The sequence below is a fragment of the Rhinoraja longicauda genome, chromosome 22 (assembly GCF_053455715.1).
Source record: "Rhinoraja longicauda isolate Sanriku21f chromosome 22, sRhiLon1.1, whole genome shotgun sequence".
Lineage (NCBI taxonomy): Eukaryota > Metazoa > Chordata > Chondrichthyes > Rajiformes > Arhynchobatidae > Rhinoraja > Rhinoraja longicauda.
In genome coordinates, this window is record NC_135974.1 from 31,926,243 (window position 1) to 31,939,297 (window position 13,055).

The following is a 13,055-nucleotide window of genomic DNA, read 5'->3' on the forward strand; positions in this document are numbered from 1 at the left end:
CCCCCCTCATCCTTCTAAATTCCAGTGTATACAAGCCCAATCACTCCAGCCTTTCAACATACGACAGTCCCGCCATTCCGGGAATTAACCTAGTGAACCTACGTTGCACGCCCTCCATAGCAAGAATATCCTTCCTCAAATTTGGAGACCAAAACTGCACACAGTACTCCAGGTGCGGTCTCACCAGGGCCCGGTACAACTGTAGAAGGACCTCTTTGCTCCTATACTCAACTCCTCTTGTTACGAAGGCCAACATTCCATTGGCTTTCTTCACTGCCTGCTGTACCTGCATGCTTCCTTTCATTGACTGATGCACTAGGACACCCAGATCTCGTTGAACTCCCCCTCCTCCTAACTTGACACCATTCAGATAATAATCTGCCTTTCTATTCTTACTTCCAAAGTGAATAACCTCACACTTATCTCAGAGGTGTCTCGACCCGAAACGTCACCCATTCCTTCCCTCCTGAGATGCTGCCTGACTCGCTGAGTTACTCCAGCATTTTGTGATACCTTCAATTTGTACCAGCATCTGCAGTTATTTTCCTCCAGAGATACAGAAGGGTAAGGTGTGAAAGCGAGAGATCAAATGGGGATGGAGAACAAGGAAAATGTAGAATAGATCATTGTTCTGAAGAAGTTGTCTCGACCCGGAACATTACCCATTCCTTCTCTCCTGGGATGCTGCCTGTCCCGCTGAGTTACTCCGGCATTTTGTGGTCTGTCATAGATCATTGTTAGTTGAGGGGAAGATGACAACCAGGAATACAATGTAAAATTTAATCAAGAGGACAGTCAGACTGGTCGGAGTACTAGGATGGGGAGGGATGGAGAGGCAGAGAAGGCAAGGGTTACAATATTCAGACCGTTGGGTTGCAAGTTGCCCAAGCAAAATATTTAGGAATAAATAGGTGAAATATGAAAAATCTCAAGCAACAGGTACTGATGCATTAAAACTAAATGGTGTGAGGTGCCTTCCAGAAGCCTATCGCTTAGCTTTCATACTAAATGAATGATAACTTCAGCTGAATGTGAAGCCAGGTTTATGATATCTTCAGGCAGTCTGTGGCAGGTACTGGGTACTTTGTCTCAACCTGCCCAAACCGGCCAACATGTCCCATCTACACTAGTCCCACCTGCCCACACCGGCCAACATGTCCCAGCTACACTAGTCCCACCTGCCCACACCGGCCAACATGTCCCAGCTACACTAGTCCCACCTGCCCACACCGGCCAACATGTCCCAGCTACACTAGTCCCACCTGCCCACACCAGCCAACATGTCCCAGCTACACTAGTCCCACCTGCCCACACTGGCCAACATGTCCCAGCTACACTAGTCCCACTTGCCTGCATTTGGTCCATATCCCTCAAAAACTGTCCTATCCATGTACCTCGTCTAACTGTTTCTTAAACGTTGTGATAGTCCCTGCCTCAACTACCTCCTCCGGCAGCTCATTCCATACACCCACCACCCTTTGTGTGAAAAGGTTACCCCTCAGATTCTTATTAAATCTTTCCCCCTCCCTCCCCCCTCCTCCCCCCCACCCCTCACCTTAAACCGATGTCCTCTGGGTCTTGATTCACCTACTCTGGGCAAAGGACAGTGCATCTACCCGATCTATTCCTCTCATGATTTTGTACACTTAATTTGTGCACCCTTGGTTCACAAAGACTTCACTGTGCACAACAAATTGTAAACCTGGAGCCGATGGTATTTTTGGTTTCTGAGACTGAATCGGTCAATAACTAGCATCGTGGTGTAGGTTTTAATGTCCTGATGAGATTTGGGTGGGAACGAAAGGATCAAAAGAATGCATGGAATTTAGCTGGGACGATTCCCAGACCAGCCCTGCATAGCTCACTATCAGCTTACTGCATAGTTGTTCCCAGGGCAACATGATCCTGGTTCCCTAGCAATGCGTCAAGGAGCATGTAGTTTAGGAAAGAAAACAGCAGATGCTGGTTAAAGTCGAAGGTAGACACAAAATGGTGGAGTAACTCAGCGGGTCAGGCAGCATCTCTGGAGAGAAGGAATGAGCGACGTTTCGGGTCGAGACGTCACCCATCCCTTCTCTCCAGAGATGCTGCAAGACCCACTAAGTTACACCAGCAAGTAGTTTAGTTTCATTTAGAGATACAGTGCGGAAACAGTCCCTTCGGCCCACCGAGTCCACACCGACCAGCGATCCCCATACATTAACACAATAGGAACAATTTACATTTATACCAAGCCAATTAACCTAACAAACTGCACGTCTTTGGAATGTGGGAAGAAACCGAAGATCTTGGAGAGAACCCATGCACGTCACGGGGTGAACGTGCAAACTCAATACTGACAGTACCCGTAGTCGGGATCGAACACCCGTCTCTGGCACTGCAAGCGCTGTGAGGCAGTAACTCTGCCGCTGCGCCACCGTGCCGCCAATTACCTCTTTGGCAATTTTGAGATCTAAAAAAAGTTTGTATAGTAGTTTACCACCATCATTTGATAAATAATGTTTCTGCTTAAAATGATGAAAATTGTTTTTTCTTCACCGCAGGGAAGAACGATAACCTCTATTTTTAAGGTCGGGGCCCATCTTCAGACTGAATTTAGAAGGATTAAATTCTGGAGTTTAGAAGGATGAGAGGGGATCTTATAGAAACATATAAAATTCTTAAAGGATTGGACAAGCTAGATGCAGGAAAAATGTTCTCGATGTTGGGGGAGTCCAGAACCAGGGGTCACAGTTTAAGAACAAGGGGTAGGCCATTTAGGAATGAGATGAGGAAAAACTTCTTCACCCAGAGAGTTGTGATTCTGTGGAATTCTCTGCCGCAGTGACCTGCGTGGGTTTTCTCCGAGATCTTCGGTTTCTTCCCACACTCCAAAGATGTACAGGTATGTGGGTTAATTGGCTTGGTGTATGTGTAAATTGCCCCTGGTGTGTGTATGATAGTGTTAGTGTGCGGGGATCGCTGGTCAGTGCGGACTCGGTGGGCCGAAGGGCCTGTTTCCGCGCTGTATCTCTAAACTAAAATCTATTGTCTAAGCTATGGGTGTTGTAGATCTTGTAAGCTATCCACCCAAGATGGACACAAAGTGTTGGAGTAACTCAGCGGGTCAGGTGGCATCTCTGAGGATAAAGGATAGGTGATGTTTTGGGTCCGTATGAAATCCAACTACATCTAGCCCACAGCTATAATAATGGCATGTTTCCTTTATCATCGTTAATTTTTTTTGCATATCTTTCATTCATTTGTTCCATATCTCTCGAAATCACCGCCAATATCTCTCGTTTCCCCCTCCCCTGACTCTCAGTCTGAAGAAGGGTCTCGACCCAAAACACCACCTATTTATTTCCTCCAGAGATGTTGTCTGACCTGCTGAGTTATTCTGGCTTTTTGTGCCACACTGAATACTGTTATGGCAGCAGGAAATAATGGAAAATAACCGGCAAGTATTTCCCCCCTGTCCCACAGTGTTGAGTGCCCATATCTCTCTAGTCATCTATGGCCCTGTAGATCAATGGACCTTTTTACATTTGAAACAAGATCAAGTCCCAGCTAGTAATTGTTAAAGCTGTTAAATACTGGACTACATTTCAATGAGGTGACATGAAGGTACAGCCCTATATATGAGTGTACATATACACTCAGTTCCTCCCTTTCCCATGATATCATTTCTCACTTGTAGCCAAAGTTAAATTCTACGTGCAAAACATAAAGTGCTGGAGTATTTCAGCAGGTTAGACAGCTTCGATGGAGGCAATGGATCGGCAATGTTTTAGGTGCTTCTGAAATAACACTGAACCATTGCTTATCCATTCCCTCTGCAGATACAAAAGTGGATGGTTTTGCAGATGATGGTTGTGAAAAATTGCAGCAGGATCTTGATCGATTGGCCAGGTGGGTTGAGGAATGGTTGATGGAATTTAATACAGAGAAATGTGGGCAGTTGCATTATGGGAAGTTTAACATGGGCAGGACCCACACAGTGAATGATAGGGCTCTGGGGAGTGTTGTAGAGCAGAGGGATCTAGGAGGGCAGGCACATGGTTCCTTGAAGGCCGAGTCACAGGCAGATAAGGTGGTCAAAAAGGCTTTTGGCACATTGGCTTTCATCAGCCAGAATATTGAGTATAGAAGTTGGAAGGTCATGTTGCAGTTGTATAAGACGTTGGTGAGGCCACATTTACAGGATTGTGTTCAGTTCTGGGCACCATGTTATAGGAAAGATGTTGTCAAGCTGGAAAGGGTACAGAGAAAATTTACGAGGATGTTGCCAGGATTAGAGGGTCTATAGGGAGAGGTTGAGCAGGCAAGGACTCTATTCCTTGGAGCGCAGGAGGATGAGGGATTAGCTTATAGAGGTGTATAAAATCATGAGGAACAGATCAGGTAGATGCACTGGGTCTCTTCCCCAGAGTAGGGGAATCGAGGACCAGAGGGCATAGGTTTAAGGTGAAGGGGAAACGATTTAATAGGAATCTGAGGGGTAACGTTTTCACACAAAGGCTGGTGGGTGTATGGAACGTGCTGCCAGACGAGGTAGTTGAGGCTGGGACTATCCCAACGTTTAAGAAAAAGTTAGACAGGTACATGGATAGGACAAGTTTGGAGGGATATGGACCAAACGCAGGCACATGGGACTAGTGTGGGCATGTATAGACAAGTTGGGATGAAGGGCTTGTTTCCACGCTGTATCACTCTATGACACTTTGAGTTATGCTCAAAATTCTGCAGTTCTTTGTGTCTCCTTACAATGTATGTGATAAAGGGTCATCATTGTGTGATTAGATCACATCTCAAATTTGCCTTATCTTAGATAGACACAAAAAACATGGAGTAACTCGACGGGTCAGACAGCATCTCTGGAGATAAAGAATAGGTGACGTTTCAGATCGAGACCCTTCTTCCTATGCAGGTTACTTACCCAATAACCTTGCTCATGTCAATAATTTATATATCTAAATTTAAGTAAGAGTATAAAAGGATATGTAAAGCTAGAATTAAACATTCAAGCCACCATCCCAGTTTTGACCATTCTTGGACCTCATGTACAAATATTTAATCAATTCTATATTACGGTTATTAAGGGGTTAGTTGACTCTCTTAGATTCATGTGGAGCATTACAGATTTCTGTGGATGTTCTTTCTGACTACTTTGAAGCTAATAAATATCCTCGGTGACCTACATCAAATTTGGTTCACTTGGTGAAGATGACACAGATTTCAGTATCTGGTGGGAATTTAGCTGGGAATAAACAGCCTGGCATTTTGAACAACTTCCAAAATCGAAATAGCTACAATTGGGAGCGATGGGGTGAGGGGGAGAGAGAGAGAGAGAAAGAGAGTAAAGAGATGTGGAGGAAGGAACTGTATCGCTGGTTTACACCCAAGGGAGAAACAAAATGCTGGACTAACTCAGCGGGACAGGCAGCATCTCTGGAGAGAAGGAATGGGTGACGTTTCGAGTCGAAACGTCACCCATTCCTTCTCTCCAGAGATGCTGCCTGTCCCGCTGAGTTAGTCCATTTTATCATATCATATCATATATATACAGCCGGCAACAGGCCTTTTCGGCCCTCCAAGTCCGTGCCGCCCAGTGATCCCCGTACATTAACACTATCCTACACCCACTAGGGACAATTTTTACATTTACCCAGCCAATTAACCTACATACCTGTACGTCTTTGGAGTGTGGGAGGAAACCGAAGATCTCGGAGAAAACCCACGCAGGTCACGGGGAGAACGTACAAACTCCTTACAGTGCAGCACCCGTAGTCAGGATCGAACCTGAGTCTCCGGCGCTGCATTCGCTGTAAAGCAGCAACTCTACCGCTGCGCCACCGTGCCGCCATTTTGACCTACAACTTTAGGCTGTGCACACCGTACGCAAGAAGAAGACTCCAGCATTTTGTGTCTGTGTTGAGTGCAAAGATACTAGAGGAGCAAGATGGACCCCTCCGTCGAAATCGCCCATGCTGAAGCGTAGTACGCAAAGGAGCGTAACGTCCGCCATTTTAGTAGGCAACACCCGCCGTTCGTTCTGCCTCTCGCAGTGTTATCAGTGTTTTGGGGGAACAGTACGTGTGTTGATACCATAAAATCGCAGAATATATCTCATCTATCAATTCACAGATTTTTGTTATTTTTCTTTTAAAATGTTTCTGCAAGTTTCTGCCTCCTAAAATGGCGCCAAGACATACTACGGTTTTTAGGGTTGAGTGGTCTATCTTAGAAACATAGAAACATAGAAAATAGGTGCAGGAGTAGGCCATTCGGCCCTTCGAGCCTGCACTGCCATTCAATATATCATGGCTGATCATCCAACTCAGTGTCCCGTACCTGCCTTCTCTCCATACCCCCTGACCCCTTTAGCCACAAGGGCCACATCTAACTCCCTCTTAAATATAGTCAATGAACTGGCCTCAACTACCTTCTGTGGCAGAGAATTCCACAGATTTACCACTCTCTGTGTGAAAAAAAACGTTCTCATCTCGGTCCTAAAAGACTTCCCCCTTATCCTTAAACTGTGACCCCTTGTTCTGGACTTCCCCAACATCGGGAACAATCTTCCTGCATCTAGCCTGTCCAACCCCTTAAGAATTTTGTAAGTTTCTATAAGATCCTCCCTCAATCTTCTAAATTCCAGCGAGTACAAACCAAGTCTATCCAGTCTTTAAGAAAGTCCTGCCATCCCAGGAATCAATCTGGTGAACCTTCTCTGTACTCCCTCTATGGCAAGAATATCTTTCCTCAGATTAGGAGACCAAAACTGTACGCAATACTCCAGGTGTGGTCTCACCAATGCCCTGTACAACTGCAGCAGAACCTCCCTGCTCCTATACTCAAATCCCCTCGCTATGAATGCCAACATACCATTCGCTTTCTTCACTGCCTGCTGCACCTGCATGCCTACTTTCAATGACTGGTGCACCACGACACCCAGGTCTCGTTGCATCTCCCCTTTTCCTAATCGGCCACCGATTTCCTAATCGGCCACTGTTCCTCTAGTATCTTTGTTTGAGTGTAAAGAGAAACACAGAAGTGGGAAGTAAAACTGCAACATTCAGGGTCAACGTCACATTTAATGGAAGTGCAACTTTTGTGTTGAGATCACACACGAGGCAAATTGCTTTTCACGCCAATGCTTGAACATAATAAACACTGCTCTGGACGAGTACCTTTGAATACTCAAACCCGTGCCTCTCCTTTACGCCGTTCCTATTAAGTGTGTAATTGTAGAAGCGAGAGTTCTTTATTAATCCAACCCACTCACGCCAGCCAGGTGGGACGTAGCTGCCGTTATACTCGTTCAGATACTTTCCAAAGAATGCTGCAACACAAAAGGAGGAGATTAAACACCGACCACATGAACAGGCTTATGCATTCAACCTGCTGATGCAATCGCACCAGTCAACAAATTAGCAAACTGTCGCGTGCTGACCAATTTGTTCTTCCTAGAACTAAATCATCAGCTTAAGGCTAGGAGTTGTTTTTAAGGCTGATACACTTACCCTATAATCAACTTCATATGCTCGTAAAATGCAATGTTTGCCATAAAATAAACTCCCCTGGAATTTGCCAAATGTGGCAGCTATTCCAGGCCAGATTTCTCAGGTACATGTGACAATCAACTCAACTAAACTAAGGTGGTTTTAGACGTTAGTGAATGGTCTGGAGAGAGTGGATGTGGAGAGGATGTTTCCACTAGTGGGAAAGTCTAGGACCAGAGGTCTTAGCCTTAGATATAAAGGACGTTCCTTTAGGAAGGAGATGAGGAGGAATTTCTTTAGTCAGAGGGTGGAGAATTCATTGCCACAGAAGGCCGTGGAGGCCAAGTCAATGGATATTTTTAAGGCAGAGATAGATAGATTCGTGATTAGTCCGGGTGTCAGGGGCTATGGGGAGAAGGCCGGGGAATGGGGCTAGGAGAGAGAGATAGATCAGTCATGATTAAATGGCGGTGTAGACTTGATGGGCCGAATGGTCTAATTCTGCTCTGAGAACCTATGAACTTAGGACTTGAGACATCAGAAATACAGCGCAGGATCAGGTCCTTCGGCCCACTGAGTCCATGTTGATCAGCGATCACCTCTGTACACTCGCACTGTCCCACACACTAGGTACAATTTATAACTTATAGAAGCTAAAGAAACTGACAAAACCTGTACGTCTTTGGAATGTGGGAGGAAACTGAAGCACCTGGAGAAAGCCCACGTGATCACGGGGAGAACGTACAAACTCTGTACAGGGAGCAGTCATGATGTGCTCATGATTGAGATCATGGACAGCGGGGAATACAAAGTAAAATTCAATCAGGAGGGCAGTCAGACTGGTCGGAGAACTAGGATGGGGGATGGATGGAGAGGCAGGGAAGGCAAGGGTTACTTGAAGTTAGAGAAGTTAGAGAGTTACTCCAGCTTTCAGTGTCTCTCTTCCCTTTAACTCTTAATCTTTTTAAGGTTTTCTTACTTAAATAAACATCCCTCTTTATCTTGTAAAAGCTGGTATGGATTTAGCATTTATCACCAGAGGGCAGGCCAGACATTGACCAGTGAAGGAAGTTTATCTCTATTAATATAAGAGTTTGCACAATCTTAAGAGCTTAAATAATATGTGAAAAGGCACATTTCAAAACGCACTCCAGTAACTAAGCTATTAGTGCCCAGTTATCTGAATCAAACTGTATTTACATCTTTGGAACATTTTTCTGCAATGTCAGAACATGCCATTAATTCTTTCAATAGAGATATTTAGCCCCCTTTCAGCAACACAAACAATTTTCTGAGGTTACATTTATTATCAAATCAAAGCATTTAGTAATGTAAAAATAAACGATTCCAGCTCTGGATGCCAAAACAAGCATTCCCACGTGATATTTCAGTGGGGACTGTTTCAGTGGTTGACACTGAGTAAACATGTTAGGCTATTTCAAAGGCCTGAGAGGACATTCATATGTCTCACTGTAAGCCAACGACTTTAACGCTTTTATTAACAAACTAGACCAAGTGGACCCGTTGGGCCCAAACCTCTCCTGCATTGGTGCTGCACCCTCTCCTCCCCCGCTCCCTCCTTCCCTCCCCCTCCTCCTCCACTCCCTCCCCCCCTCCCTCCTCCCCTCCCCCTCCCCCCCTCCACCCACTCTCCCCCCCCCCTCCTACTCCATCCCCCTCAACCCCCCTTATCCTCCTCCCTCCCTCCCGAGGAGATAGATTTAAACTTTAAAATGTGAATAACTTTAAAAATATAACACCGATTTCAACGAAACATAGAAACATAGAAACATAGAAAATAGGTGCAGGACTAGGCCATTCGGCCCTTCGAGCCTGCACCGCCATTCAATATGATCATGGCTGATCATCCAACTCAGTATCCCGTACCTGCCTTCTCTCCATAACCCCTGATCCCTTTAGCCACAAGGGCCACATTTAACTCCCTCTTAAATATAGCCAATGAACTGGCCTCAACTACCTTCTGTGGCAGAGAATTCCACAGATTCACCACTCTCTGTGTGAAAAAAAACTTTCGCATCTCGGTCCTAAAAGACTTCCCCCTTATCCTTAAACTTCTTCCATTAGCACCAAAGGGACGACGGTGAGTAAGGTGGGGTTAAAATTGTCGCGCTATCGTGTACCGTTTTGGCTGTAGTTCAGGAACAAACAGAAAAACAAACGAGAGTTTTAGTATACGGATGAACAGCCCAGACCATCAAACAAACCAACCCCCCTTCCATTGAGTCCATTTACACCTCACACTGCCTCTCAAGGCCAGCAGCATAATCAAGGACGAATCTCACCCCCAGTCACTCCCTCTTCTCCCCTCTCCCATCGGGCAAGAGGTACAGAAGTGTGAAAACGCACTTCTCCAGATTCAGGGACAGTGTCTTCCCAGCTGTCATCAGGCAACTGAACCACCCTACAACAACTAGAGAGAGGTCCTGAACTACCATCTGCCTCATTGGAGACCCTCGGACTATCTGTGATTGGACTTTACTGGCTTTATCTTGCACGTCATTCCCTTTATCACGCATCTGTACGCCGTGAATGGCTCGAATGCAATCATGTATTGTCTTTCCGCTGACTGGTTAGCACGCAACATAAGCTTTTCACTGTACCTCGGTACACGTGACAATAAACTAAACTAAACTAGAGAAATTCCATTTCTTTGTGCACTGAATTAATGGAAACATCAGCAGGAGCTCAGGTTTAAGTAAAGCTCAAACAATTGGGAAGAAAAGTTCAGATCCAAAGTATAACTCAACACCAAGAGAATGCAAGAGACCCCAAACGTTTCAAGAAGGGTCTCGACTCGTAAAGTCACATCCTTTACCTCCAGAGATGCTGCCTGCCACACTGAGTTACTCCAGCTATTTGTGTCTATTCAATTGTGGAGTTAGATTCATAGAGTCATACATGCCAACTTGTCCGTGCTGACCAAAATGCCCCTTCAAAGCTGGTTCCATTTTCCCACATTTGGCCCATATCCCTCTAAATCTTTCCTAACCATATACCTGTCCAAGTGTCTTCTAAATGCTTTTATAGTACCTGCCTCAATGGCCTCCTCTGGCAGCTGGTTCCATCCACCCACCACCCTCTCAGCGTCTGTCTGTGGGATAAACCAGCATCTGTAGTTCTTTGTTTTCACCAAGAGAATATCTGTCATTTTTTTTAAAATGTATGTTTTGAGATAACTCCAAAACCCATTTTCCTATGTAGTATAAGAAAATAACTGCAGATGCTGGTACAAATCGAAGGTATTTATTCACAAAATGCTGGAGTAACTCAGCAGGTCAGGCAGCATCTCAGGAGACATTTCTACATTCCTATGTAGAAGACATTTGTAATAATATATATTTCTTATATTTCGGAAGTCTGCAGAAAGTTGCAATTTGGACTCATATTTTCAATATTGCGGAGAAATAATGTTTTTTGGAAATGAGTTATCTTGTAGCGACCATAGAGAATGGTCCAGGTAGTCGAACCCTCGGATTGGCCAGCGAGGTCACGTGGGAACGCGACCATGGGGATTGGTCCAGGAAACGACATCGCTGATTGGCCAGCGATGTCAGGTGCGCGTTTGGCGCCCGTTTTAGCCAGTTCGGCGAAGTCTTCAAGGAAGACAGTAAGTTTATATTGGTTGTCCTGTAACTTGTTGTTTTGACTCTGTATTCGTGTATTGCGGCTGCAATAAACTTCGTCTACAACTAGCAAGTTTCGGACTCGCCATATTGGTGACCCCGAACGTGATCTGGACGATCACCAACTGAACAGGAATCAACGCCTCGTTGACGATGACCGAGCAGGGCGCACCGGAGTCAAGCGCGGGAGGCGTGCATCTTCCGTTATTTTGGACGTACGCACCGCAAGCTTGGTTTATCCACGCCGAGGCTCAGTTCCACATAAAGAAGGTGTCGGACGATGCAACGAAGTACTTCTACCTCGTCAGCGCCCTAGCGCCGGACACAACCAAGCGCATGATGCGGTTTATCATAACTTCACCTGCGGAAGACAAATATGAAACCATGAAGAAGGCATTACTGCGAACCTTCGGGTTAAATAAGCATGGTGGTGCGGCAAAACTTCTGCACCTACCGGAGCTTGGAGACCAACTGCCTTCCGTCCGCATGGCCGAAATGATGGTGCTAGCCGGTGAGCACACGGATTGCCCGATGTTTGAACAGGCATTCCGCGAGAAACTTCCCGAGGATGTCCGACTGCTGCTTACGGATTGTTCTTTTAAGGACCCCGAAGCATATGCAGCGAAAGCGGACGCGCTCATAGCGGGAAAAAACAAGGCAGGGGATTCCATCAACAAAGTCTCGACATCGGTGACCACGCCACAGCGACGGCAAGATGGCGCCACGTCTCCCGCCAATTCTCCGAAAGCCCGCCAAAAAGATCCGCACAAGCGCGGCTGGTGCTACTATCACCTACGATGGGGTAACGAATCCCGCAACTGTCGTTTGCCTTGTACCTTCGCGGGAAATGCCTCGGCCGATCGTACATAGGGGCAGTTACGATTGGCCAGAACCGGCGCCTCTATGTCCATGATCGATTCACGGACACAGAATTTTTGGTAGACACCGGAGCCATCGTCAGCATAGTGCCGCCGACCGACCTCGAAACCAGATCGGGTAAGACAGGTCCCACCCTCATCGCGGTTAATGGCAGCCCTATTCGCACTTTCGGCACACGGAAGATGTCCCTTGCGTTAGGCCTCCGCACGTACGAATGGCCATTCATCATAGCCGACGTCAAACAAGCGATCCTGGGCGCAGATTTTCTCTGGGCTTTTTCACTGGTTCCTGATGTCCGCGGTAACGACCTCCGACCCGCTGCTGAAGACGAGCACGTCGCTCCGGCAATCGCCTCCTCGCCCAGCCCTACTGTCCAGGCCGTCGTCGCGGCCCCCGACTCGTATGCTGCGATTCTGGCAGAGTTCCCAGAGCTGCTCGTCCAACGTTTTGACGCACCTTCAGCTAAGCACGGTGTGGTCCATCACATCCGCACCGAAGGCCCTCCCGTTTTCGCTCGGGCCAGGAGACTACCGCCAGACAAACTGGTGGTGGCACGGGCGGAGTTCAGGAAGATGGAGGAAATGGGAATTGTTCGTCAGTCTGACAGCCCGTGGGCCTCGCCGTTACACATGGTCTCCAAGGCATCTGGGGGGTGGAGGCCATGTGGCGATTATCGGCGTCTCAATGCTGTCACCACGGCTGATCGCTACCCCATACCGCACCTACAGGACTTTTCATCTGGACTGGAAGGAGCGGTAGTGTTTTCCAAAATCGATTTGGTGCGAGGATACCATCAGATTCCGGTGCGACCGGAGGACATACAGAAAACTGCAACTATTACTCCGTTCGGGTTGTTTGAATGGTTGCGTATGCCTTTCGGTTTAAAGAACGCGGCACAGGCTTTCCAGCGACTGATGGACCGCGTGGGCAGGGGTTTACCCTTTGTGTTTATTTATTTAGACGACATCCTGGTAGCCAGCCCCTCAGTGCAAGAACACCAGGCCCATTTGCGGACCGTGTTCCAGCGGCTCCAAGACCACGGGCTCAT

The 13,055-nt window shown here is 46.7% G+C and overlaps 1 protein-coding gene across 1 annotated transcript in view; it reads right to left on the reverse strand.

Annotated features, from left to right (window-relative positions):
* The window catches only part of LOC144604533 (extracellular sulfatase Sulf-2-like), a 244,641-nt gene that overhangs the window by 56,621 nt on the left and 174,965 nt on the right, over nucleotides 1-13,055 (reverse strand). Inside the window, exon 6 of the mRNA XM_078419046.1 lies at nucleotides 7,173-7,324. Coding sequence (XP_078275172.1) covers nucleotides 7,173-7,324 — 152 coding nt within the window. The remainder of the gene's footprint in view (nucleotides 1-7,172; nucleotides 7,325-13,055) is intronic.